We start from the raw sequence: 11,708 nt of genomic DNA, 5'->3' as shown, positions 1-11,708 counted from the left end.
AATAATTCTGTAGGGGAAAAAATAGTTATTTAGTCAATAAATAAAAATAAAGGAATTTTTACATATGCTTGCTTATTGCTGTTCTTTCCTGAAAAATGTAAATCCTGGGGTACCTGGGTGGCTCAGTTGGTTAAGTATTGAACTCTTGATTTCAGCTTAGGTCATGATCTTGGGGTCATGAGATGGAGTCCCTTGTTGGCTCTGTGCTGTGCATGGGGCCTGCTTAAGAGTCTCTCTCTCCCTCTCCTTCTACCCCCGGCCCTCTCCACTCACACACATGTGTTCTCTCTCTTTCTAAAAAAAAAAAAAAAAAAAAAAGTTAAGTCTTGTTTGTTTTGGTTATTGCTATATCCCTGGTAACTAGAACAGTGCTCAAGATAGAGCAGGTATTCAATTCATGTTTGATGAATAAATGAATGACCTTAATGTTATGAAAAATGTTTTTTGATGATACAATTAGCATATTTATATGTGAGATATGACATGATAAAATTCATTATGTGGATTTATCCACTTTCATATTATCTTTAATGAAACTTGAATAGTTTTGAGCAAAGTGTTTCCACACAACTGATGATTATATGGGAACATATAATGTTATCTTAGATGAGCTGTGCTGTACCAATCACAATAGTAGTAGTCATCATAAATATATTCAGAAATAGAAATGCACTATGGTATCACTAAATAACTTGATACATCCACAACTTTTATTTATTTAATTTTTTTAATGTTTATTTATTTTTGAGAGATGTAGTGTGAGTGGGGAAGGGGCAGAGAGAAAGGGAGACACAGAATCTGAAGCAGGCTCCAGGCTCTGAGCGATCAGCACAAAGCCCAATTCAGGGTTCGAACTCACAAACCCTGAGATCATGACCTGAGTTGAAGTTGGATGATAAACCCACTGAGTCATTGAGGCACCCCTACACAACTTTTAGTTAAAATGATTTTACAGCTGAATATGGAGCAATCTTCCATACATTTTCTCTTCAAGACAAAAGGAGGTGGCAAATAATTCTTTGTAATTAGGTAGAGGAGGGAAGCCAGAGAGAATAAAGGATGTATGGAATGAGAGACACGACCTGGTGGATAATGCCATGGTGGGCTTTGGAGTCAGACAAACATTATTTGGAATTGGAGCTCTACCACTTACTTACTAAGTGTATAAACATGGACAAGTTAGAGCTTCTCTGAGGTTTAAAATTCTCATCTGTAAAATGAGGATAATAATGTGTATACTAGAGCAATGCTTTGAGGATTTAATGACTCAATATATTCAAAGCACTTAGCAGATAGATACCTAAATACTGCCATTCTTTCTTTCTTTCTTTTGCTTCTTTTTTCTTTTTCTTACTGTGGAAAACCATAAACCAAGCATGGAGAAGATTATAGCAGCTTCTTAAAAGGAATTTTGGCTGGAAGAGTAATTGTGAGGGATGGGGAGTCAAGGGATTCACTGAATTTAATATCTGTTGAGCCCACACCAGACACATAAGCTACAGGCAGAATATCTGTAAAGGTGGAACACCTTAGATATGTCTGTCAACAATCACTGCTCCAAGTACAGAGGAAAAAGTGGCTTTTGTGGAGTCAAATTGAAAGAGCACAGCTCCTAGAAAAATATAAGGAACTTAATGGAGGACCACAGGGTAGAAGAAGGGGAAAAATAGTTGGGGAGAGGGAGGGAGGGAAACCATGAGAGACTCTTGAATGCTGAGAACAAACTGAGGGCAGGTGGGGGTGGGGTGAGGGGAGGGGGGAGATGGGCATGGAGGAGGGCACTTGTGGGGATGAGGACTGGGTGTTATATGGAAACCAACTTGACAATAAACTATTAAATAATAAAAGAAAAAAAGAAAAGTATAAAAGATTAGTTTCTATGGGTTAATTTAGTAACTCTAGGGTTTCCCAATCCAATTGGTCAGAATATTTGATCTTATCATCCTTATTTTGTTTTTTTATTGTTTTTCTATTTTTAATTAAAAAAAGTGTATTTTAAGGAGACTCCACACCCAATGTGAGGCTTGAACTCATAACCCTGAGATCAAGCAGCTTGCTCTACCCACTGAGCCAGCCAGATACCTCTGATCTTATCATCCTGATAATGTCATTCATACCTACCTGAAAAACAGTTCCAAGTAAAACCCTTCTATGAGCCAAAAGGTAAATCCTGAGGCATACAGGTTTCTGTTGAATACATCACCTACCTAATAGAACCACTGAATAGTATTGGATCCTGCAAAATGATTGAAAGTCTAGAACGTAGTGTGTGCAGTGGTAGTTTTGAAATGTCTATCCCATCAATGACAATCTTTCCTGTTAAAAAGAAACAAAAATTACAAGCATGTAGTAAAATCAAAAGTAAAATAATATTTGTTTATAAGTTGAAAGTACTTTCCTGGTTCAGGGTTGAAACTCAGAAGGTAAAGTTTTCCATTTAAGTACTAAAAAACATCATTATGCAGCTCTAAGAAAAACATACATTTTGGTGATATTTTCTCTTTCTTATGTATTTTCTCTTAAAGAGATTCTCAGTTTTTATTCAATTTCTGTATTTCTTACAAACCCAAAGTATTTTTTCTCCTTAATGGGTCTTATTTCTTCCAATATTCCTTTATCCTACTTCCCTGCTTTATTTTTCTTCACAAGATATTCTATATACATTTACCTGTTTTGTCTTTTTATCCTGACTACAAAAATAGTTCCTTGAATACAGTGATTTTTATCTAAATTATTCACTCTTGTATTGATGGAACAGAAGAATAGTGATTTGCAAATAAGAAAGGAATTTCTATGGCATAGAAATCAAATTTTAATGAATTTCTCTATACTCTGCTTAGACTTATCAGAGACTTGTGCAATCTTGATGATTTTTCCTCAAATTGATAAGCTATTTTATCATATCACTTTGTGAAAAGACAGTATTGCCCTATGAAATGAGTGGCCAGGTGAAGAATGGCAGGTGAAATCCTGTTTCCAGCTAGATTAGGTTCAAGAAGAAGCAAGGTGATCAGCTTAAACTTTCTTTGGGAAAAATGCATTGTCTATTAAAATCTAAATAGCCTAATGCTAAATAAGAGAATCAGTCATTGGTAGTCCACATGGGGCCTGAAATCATGTTTCTGGATTCATGAGGAAGGAATAAGCTAATCTAATATGCTCAGTTACAGCCATAGTTTTGTTTTTTTTTTAATGAAATGTGTCAATCAATTGTCTTTGGATCATGTCAATGACTTATAATGCAAATCCACTGAAAGTCCTCAAAGTACCGGTATACTATTACTTGCAATGGAAGAGTAAGCTGCTAACCCAGTGGCTGATGCCTACTCTGTTCCTCAATCTAAACCCCAAAGAGACTGCAATTACTGTTCATCTCTGTTGTTCATAAATTGACCTCTTTATCTCATAAAGCTGTTGTGTAGATTATATTAAATAATATAAACTGTCAAGTACAATAAAAATGTGAAGTGCTATAATCGTCACCATAATCATTTCAGATAATAATAGGAAGCACTTCCTTGAGTTTATGATCAAGCACATTGCTAGATCCCCTTTTATTCAAGATGGCTATGTGCTGGGCTATTTATAGGCCACTTGATAGACTAAATAATGTGACATATTTTTTCTAAAGCAAAGATTAAACTATTTACAAGTCATATTATTAGTAATTTTGTAGATAAGTATTTTTGTATAGTTTCAACATGTGCTTGGCACTTTGCAACTTGTCGCCTCATAAAACGTTCAACATCATTAAACCATGTTATTAAGATGATAGGAAGAATCATGCAGCAAAATGAATAATATAGATTACTTATCTCCTTGCATTTTTTTCCTTTGATGTAAATGGATGTGTTTTTAGTTTCTTCTATTCCTTTCTCTTAAAATGCCACCTACCTCAATTGCTGTTCAAAATGGGTGGTATTACAAAGAAATGGAAAAACATTCCATGCTCATGGATAGGAAGAGTAAATATAGTTAAAATGTCATTACTACCCAAAGCACTCTACACATTCAATGCAATCCCAATCAAAATTGCACAGCATACTTCTCAAAACTAGAACAAACTATCCTAAAATTTGTATGGAACCACAAAAAACCCTGAATAGCCAAAGTCGTATTGAAGAAGAAAACCAAAACGGGAGGTATCACCATCCCAGACTTTAGCCTCTACTACAAAGCTGTCNATTATTTTTGTCTTACCAGTTTATCTGAATTCTTTAACAACAGTCTCTAGAGCTCAGTTTAGGGCTAATAATTTTATTAGCAATTCAATTCTATGTTCATTTTTTACTTCTAGGGTGTTTACCTGCCTCAAACCATGGGTTGTAGGACACGAAGTCCTTATAAATATTTGCTTTTTATTTCTGCAGGATTAGGTAAGTTGATGTTGCATTTTTAAAAGGAAAATCACCACATAGTCATGAAAAAAAGAATTGAGTTAGTAACTTACCATCAAATATGTCAACCATTCTGAAGAAAGCCAGAGATAATGATGATTTCCCACTACCAGTACGACCACATATGCCCACCTAAAAAAGCAAATGTTACCCAAAAAGAAGAGGATTCAGAAAATGGGCAAAAGTTGTTTTAATTTAGATAAGATACCATGGTGAAACTGCATTTCTATTTACATAGTTATAATAAATCATTATTCTCTTCTTAGGGCTCCTTTATGTATTATCATTAACGTAAAAACACAGAATCCTCATCAATCTTCAATGACTTCATCTAACTCTTTGTATATGTATGTGGTTGTGTTGTTTTTCCTTTGTGGCTTCATTTTTGCATTTGGTATATTGTTAGTCTAATAAATAAGTATTCAGTTTTGCCTTAGAAGTGATGATATTATAACAAACAAGACTGATTCCATTTTTTATTCACATTTTTAAAGTAACTAAAACAAACCATTTTGGGAGCAGAGCTAGTACAAATGCAAAAGTTCTCAAGGGGATGTCTGATATGGCTTTGAGCCAGAAACCAGAAATTGGAAAAACACACGTATTGTTGATTTCCCTAGTCTTCGTGGGAGACTAATGAATGCCAATATAACTTAGAGAACATGTATTTTATCCTGGTTCTATCTTCTCTCTTTTATGTAGATAATTTGACCTGTAAAGTGCCAAAAGTGTTATGTGAGCCCAGTGAGAATGTACTTGGCTGGATGCCTGAAGAGCTTAGGTAGTGATAAAGTGACTCCATCAAAGGTTTTGTATGAAACAAATGGCAATGAATTCCATACCTTTTGCCCAGGTTTGATGTAAGCCTTGACGTGTTTAAGAACAGGTTTCAGATTGTTTTCATATCTGACACACAGATCATGAATCTTGATCTCCCCTTCCTGTGGCCAATGTTCTGGAACTTGAGAAGGGTCTGGGGGGTAAGAGTGGAGTAGGGGAAGTCAGAAAGTCAGAGTGGGAGGGAGGGAGGGACAGAGGGACAGAGAGAGAGAAAAGGAAGGAGAGAGGGACAGAAAAAAACATACACATACTGATATACATTTATACATACACACATATACTTTTGGGTAAATTTAAAGTAATACTGAACCAAACGCTATGTCTTCTTAAAATTAAAATTACATTCAGAGTAAAGGCCTATTGATTAAAAACTTTCAAAATAGTTATTTTGTTTGTTTTGGAGCATGAACTGTCATCTTTTCTGCATTCCATCACTTGACTTTCTTCAAGATAGTTCATCTGTGAATTCATTCCTTTGTTCAGTTAGACAGTCAGTCGTGAAACATTTGAGTACTTAAAATGTGAGAGGTGTTGTGCAAGGTGTTGGGAATATGGAGATGAAAGACATGCTTCAAGGTGCTCACTGCATCCTGGGGGAAGCATACAAGTAAGTCAGTATCTTACTTGTATGAGAGAGCTAGTGATGGAGGCCAACCCACGGTGCTCTGGGAGCATAGATGCTGGTAACCTGAGAGTTCCAGAAGCGTTTCCAGAGGATATGGTAGCTGAGATGAGTCTTAAAAGGATAAGGGATGGTGAAATTTGTTTCAAATATATATAAAGAGAACAAAGATAAAAAAGAAAACCATAAAAAGAAACCATAGTACATCTGTATGGCCAGAGTAAAAGGTGTGGAGATAGATGATGAGAGATGAGACTTGGGGAGGTGGGCAAGGATCCACTAATGAAGAGTCTAGTGATCTTAGCTAACTTATCTGGATTCTGTCCTTGAAGACCTGGATAGCTACTGAAGGATTTAGGCAAGATAATGCATTTTAAGCATGAAATTAAGAAAGATCATTGCATCTTCAGTATTGAATTTCCTGCCAATTTTATTCTAGCAAAGCTGAGAATCTCAGTGAGTAGTTTTAAGATCCAAGTTTCTTGACATCTAAGTTAATTTGATCTTGAGAAAGAAAACACAATAGTTCATAGCTGAGGTTGGTAACTAATGTAATAAAGTCCAAACACTTTTTATAATTCTCTTTAAATATTACTAAATAGTATCTATTTGGATTCTGGTTGTATCCAAAACTTTTCACCCTAAATAGTCATATTTATTTCAGGTGTACCTTATAAAACAAAGTCAAGATGAGAAGGGATTCTCTGGATATTAAAATGGAAAACAAAAGCAAAAATGACATGTATCTGACAAACAACTATTATGTATATGAAGTAAATATTTAAGTGAAACAAAATAATATTCAGAACAATACCCATGGTGCCTTCATAGTTCTCAGACTCCATAGTTAAGAAACTGTTCACTTTCTTCACAGCCCCCATCTGTACCTCCAGGTCAGCCAAGTTCCTCACAACCCAATTCAAATAATTGGTTATCTGTGTCAGGTGACAAAAAAATTTTAACACATTTAAAATAAAGTAGCAATCTTTGTAATCACTGGATATTTTAGGATAGGATGACTGGACAGTTAGTGTACATCACGCGCTACAACTTATAAATGCTGCAAGCTATCAGAGACCAGAGAGGGTATCATGGGATAAAGCAGGCAAAGAAGGTGTTCACTCTTCTTCAAGGGTCCTCCAATGTCAATGTTGTGTAAACTGTCCTCTGATTTCCTTGCACAAGTTGTATTACCTGTTTGTACTTCTCTCATTTATATTCATATTCATTTTAGTTTCTCCAAATGGGTTGTGAACAACTTAGGACAGGGATTTCACACCTTGGGAGTGCTCTCGCCATAGATTTTGAGTAGTTTCTAAAAACTGACTCAGAGTATCAGAACGGAATCCACACTGTCCTAAAATGCTGAGTTTGCGCCCCAGTCTACCATTATTTGCAAGATGTCATTTCATTATGAATTTCTAACTGCTCCTCTAATGTCCATGAATAAGAACTGACAATGTCTAGAGAAAGTACCTCCAACACTACGTGAAAAGAGACATTTTCACCCATACCTACCGTGAGTGCATACAGAAGACCCAAGCCCACCAGTCCAGAATTGGAAGACCCACTGATGGATGCAATGGATGCAGTGAGGACAATGCAAGCTCCCAAATAATCCTAAAAAGGAGCAAGTAAAAAAAAATGTTAAAAGATTTTCCTCAAGTTCTTAAACAAAAGGTCCCAATCAATTTAGAGAGGTCGTTACTAAGACACAGTACACGTCACTTCTTGTGTGTCCCATTAAATTTCAGAGGAAAGCTACCTAAGATGTGGATGAATGACAACTCACAATATTAGAGTTGAAGTGGGAGTAATTCAACACTCTCATTGGATCTGTGCAGAAATGGATTCAGAGAGGTTAATTAACTTGCCAGAAATTAAGCTGCAGTTGGTGACACAACCAGGATCTGACACAGTTTCTTTTTCTCCTTCCCCGCCCTTGCTATATAGCATTGTGTTGCCAGCAAAGTAATTATTTGGAAACTTGATTTACTACCTTAAATTTTATGTGTACTTACGTCAGGGTTGTGATCCAGCTCCCTTGTGATGTATAGTAAGGGCTTGGTGGAAATTTGCTTCTGGTTAACTTTAGATTCATGTCTAAACTGTTTATCAAATATCTAGGCTCAGAGTTTGGGACATTAAACCTCCAGATTCCACGTAAATAAGAATAAGGCTTATATTTGCTCTTAAATGGGAAGGGTGGGCCTGTCTTAGAGCATCTGGATAATCTGTGACTCAATGACAAACTCTTGTGAAATTTAAAAAATTCACTGAGGCCAGTCTTTATCTCAAATAAGAAACAGGGCACATCTATCCATTTTCAAGCACATTCTTCCTTCCCCATTTCCCAGCACCCTTCCTCATTGTTATGTCTTATCATTTGAAAAAGAAATCTTACAAACTTTTCATGCTGATGAGTCACGTGTTCCAGAAGCAGGTAGCATTTCAGGCATGAGCACCTCAATAGTTATTTTGTCTCATCTCACTTGTGACCTTTCCAGTCTAGATACATCTCTGATTCCTCAAAAAAATAATTAATAACTAGATGATAAGATGTTAATGACAGTAAAAATAAGACTTTAATGACAGTGAGGGAGTGCTTAACATGCTGGAGTGGACAAGTGAAGTTACTCAAGTCAGCTCCCATATGCGCTTTCCTAACTCTTTAAAAGCCCTCCAAAGATCTAGCTCTTGAGCAGCAATTGTAATCCTAGCCTTAAAATCAGAGATCTGGGCTGAGACACTGACTTTGCCAGTTACCAGACAAATAATTTAAACCCCTTTGAAGCTCAGCTTCTTTGGAAAATAGAAATGATACCTAATTCAAAGACTGAAAGGACTAAGAGATTAAATGCCCATTAGGTTTCACCACCTCCATGTATCAGGATGTCTTTTTTCCTCTGGATTATTTTCAAACGTTTGAAGCAAGCTTAAAAGTTTATGTGCATCATAAAACATCAAAGGTTAAAAGAGGCACTAAATTTAATTCCATAGTGATTCCCATGATCTTTATAAAGAATAAAGAAAAAAATTATGCAGCGTTACTCTCTTGAGGTAGTAAATTCCAAAGAGGTAGTAAATGCTCCTTGGATTGCTTCTTCCAATGGGATCATGTGTTAACAACTTATCACATCCCAATTAGATAGTTCTTCATTTTCCTTTTATTTGAAGCTACGACTACATGGATACCATAATCTAACCAGTGTGGGCCACTCTTACATCTTACAAATGCCAACATGCTCCCAAAATACTTCTAAAATATTTATAGCAATATGAATTTTTCCTTACAGTCCTCTGTGTAAAGTTAGTACTTTGAAGTTATGCTGTAAAATTTTAATTTCTATATTATCTTTCTAAAAAGACTCATAAAAAGTTTCTGTAATAAGTACCAGAAAGCAAGTTAGTATCAGGGGATACTTTGAGCAAGGTCCTCCTTCTCAGCTTGATATAAAGAAATACGCTATTCAGCTTCTGAGAAATTTATGTGGGTAATGTACACTTTAAGGGTTTGAAACAAGGCACATTTTTATTGATTTCTATTCTCTACTTCCTCCCAGCTGGTCTTATTGGGAAGAGAAGCCTCATTCTTCATCTGTCCATTCATTCATTCATTCATTCATTTTCAAGTCTTTATTTAAATTCCATTTAGTTAACATATAGTATAATATTACTTTCAGGAATAGAATTTAGTCATTCATCACTTACATACAACATCCAGTGCTCATTACAACAAGTGTTTTCCTTAATCCCCATCACCCATTTGACCCACCCCTCCCACCTTCCCTCCAGCAACCCTCAGTTTGTTCCCTATAGTTTACAGTCTGCTTTATGGTTTGCCTCTCTCTTTCCCCCACTATGTCCATCTGCTTCATTTCTGAAATTCCACATATGTGTGAAATAACATGGTATGTCTTTCTCTGATGGACTTAATTCACTTACCATGATATGCTCTAGCTCCATCCATGTTGTTGCAAATGGCAAGATTTCATTCCTTTTATGGCTGAGTAATATTCCATTATACATATGTGTGTGTGGGTGTGTGTGTGTGTACCACTTCTTTATTCATTCATCAGTTGATGGACATTTGTGTTTTTTCCATAGTTTGTCTATTGTTGATAATGCTGCTACATACATCTGGATGCATCTGTCCCTTTGAATCAGTATTTTTGTATCTTTTGGGTAAATATGTAGTGGTACGATTACTGAATCATAGGGTAGTTCTATTTTTAACTGTTTGAGGAACCTTTATATTGTTTCCCAGGATGATTGCATGCATTTGCATAGCCACCAGCAGTGTAAGAGGGTTCCCCTTTTTCCACATCCTTGCCAACATCTGTTGTCTCCTGTATTGTTAATTTTAGCCATCCTGACAGGTATGGGATGGTATCTCACTGTGGTTTTGATTTGTATTTCTCTGATGATAAATGATACTGAGAATCTTTTCGTGTGTCTGTTAGCCATCTGGATGTCTTCTTTGGAAAAGTGTCTATTCATGTCTTCTACCTGTTCCTTAACGGAATTATTTGGTTTTTAGGTGTTGAGTTTGATAAGTTCTTTATAGATTTTGGATACTAACCCTTTACCTGAAGTCATTTGCAAATATCTTCTGCCATTCTGTAGGCTGTGTTTTAGTTTTGTTGATTGTTTCTTTTGCTGTGCAGAAGCTTTTTATCTTAATGAGATTCCAACAGTTCATGTTTGTTTTTGTTTCCCTTGCCTGCTTATACATCCTGGCCAATGTCAAAGAGATTGCTGCCTCTGTTCTCTTCAAGGATTTTTGATGGTTTCTTGTTTATACTTAGATATTTCATTCATTTTGAATATTCTTGTGTGTGATGTAAAAAAATGGTCCAGTTTCATTCTTCTGCATGTTGCTGTCCAATTTTTCCAATACCGTTTGTGGAAGAGACTTTTTCCACTGGATATTTTTTCCTGCTTTGTCAAAGATGAGTTGACCATATGGTTGTGGGTCCATTTCTGGGTTTTCTATTCTGTTCCATTGATCTATGTGTCTGTTTTTATGCCAGTACAATATTGTCTTTATCACTACAGCTTTGTCCAGAATTATGATGCCTCCAGCTTTGCTTTTCTTTTTCAAAATTGCATACATTATTTTAAAAATATAACAACAAAATAACCACTGAGTCACAACAATGGAAATTAGACAGTAGGCCTAATATAAACATTATAAAGGAAATGCAAAATATTATGCACTCAATTTCTCTCTCTCCTCTCTCTCTCTTTTCTCTCTCTCACCCCTCCCCCTCCACTAAATTTATTTTATATTTTATATTGGGGTCTAGATTCAGTTGTTATATAGAACTAAATGGTAAAGGCAATTAGATGATAATTTAAATTATTTTCTATTACATTAAAATGTTAATTTTGGTAATAGTTTTCCCTGGTAATAGAGCCAACAAGAGAAGTAAAAACAGATGAAGGGAGGGAAAGGAGAAGGTTGATCACTAAGTTTGAGTTAATATATATATTCTGGCTCTCTTTCATACGGATAATGTTTTTAAAACTACTTGTAATGTTTTTGGTATGATCATTAGACACTATTATTTTAATTATTAGTACAGTAAATGAAATATGCCAAAATTTACTTATAAAAGATGATGTTTTTGGTTTTTTGGTTTTTAGAGATAATGTTTTTGACATCTCAGTGATAAGGCATAGCTTCTTAAAGTACATTTGTAGCACATTTTCCGTCGATGAACCCATTTTCAAAATCGACAGTCTACTAAATTCAAATAGATATGAGAACTTAAAAGCCAAGATGTCTGTACCTATATCAAAGTTATTTTATTTATTATAAAAATATTTTTATGTTTTTTTTTTTT

General features: G+C 35.4%; 1 protein-coding gene across 2 annotated transcripts in view; it reads right to left on the bottom strand.

The window, feature by feature from the left end:
• ABCC9 (ATP binding cassette subfamily C member 9) overlaps positions 1 to 11,708 on the bottom strand; it is a 130,673-nt gene that overhangs the window by 10,488 nt on the left and 108,477 nt on the right. For both annotated transcript variants that reach the window (XM_077774540.1, XM_077774541.1), the window contains 5 exons: positions 7,378 to 7,479; positions 6,674 to 6,794; positions 5,240 to 5,370; positions 4,451 to 4,529; positions 2,208 to 2,316 (listed from right to left, as the gene is read on the bottom strand). In XM_077774540.1, the coding sequence (XP_077630666.1) occupies positions 2,208 to 2,316; positions 4,451 to 4,529; positions 5,240 to 5,370; positions 6,674 to 6,794; positions 7,378 to 7,479 (542 nt within the window). The remainder of the gene's footprint in view (positions 1 to 2,207; positions 2,317 to 4,450; positions 4,530 to 5,239; positions 5,371 to 6,673; positions 6,795 to 7,377; positions 7,480 to 11,708) is intronic.

Source organism: Crocuta crocuta, unplaced genomic scaffold (genome assembly GCF_008692635.1).
Source record: "Crocuta crocuta isolate KB4526 unplaced genomic scaffold, BGI_CrCroc_1.0 scaffold176, whole genome shotgun sequence".
NCBI lineage: Eukaryota > Metazoa > Chordata > Mammalia > Carnivora > Hyaenidae > Crocuta > Crocuta crocuta.
This window is presented reverse-complemented; position numbering and strand designations above follow the sequence as displayed.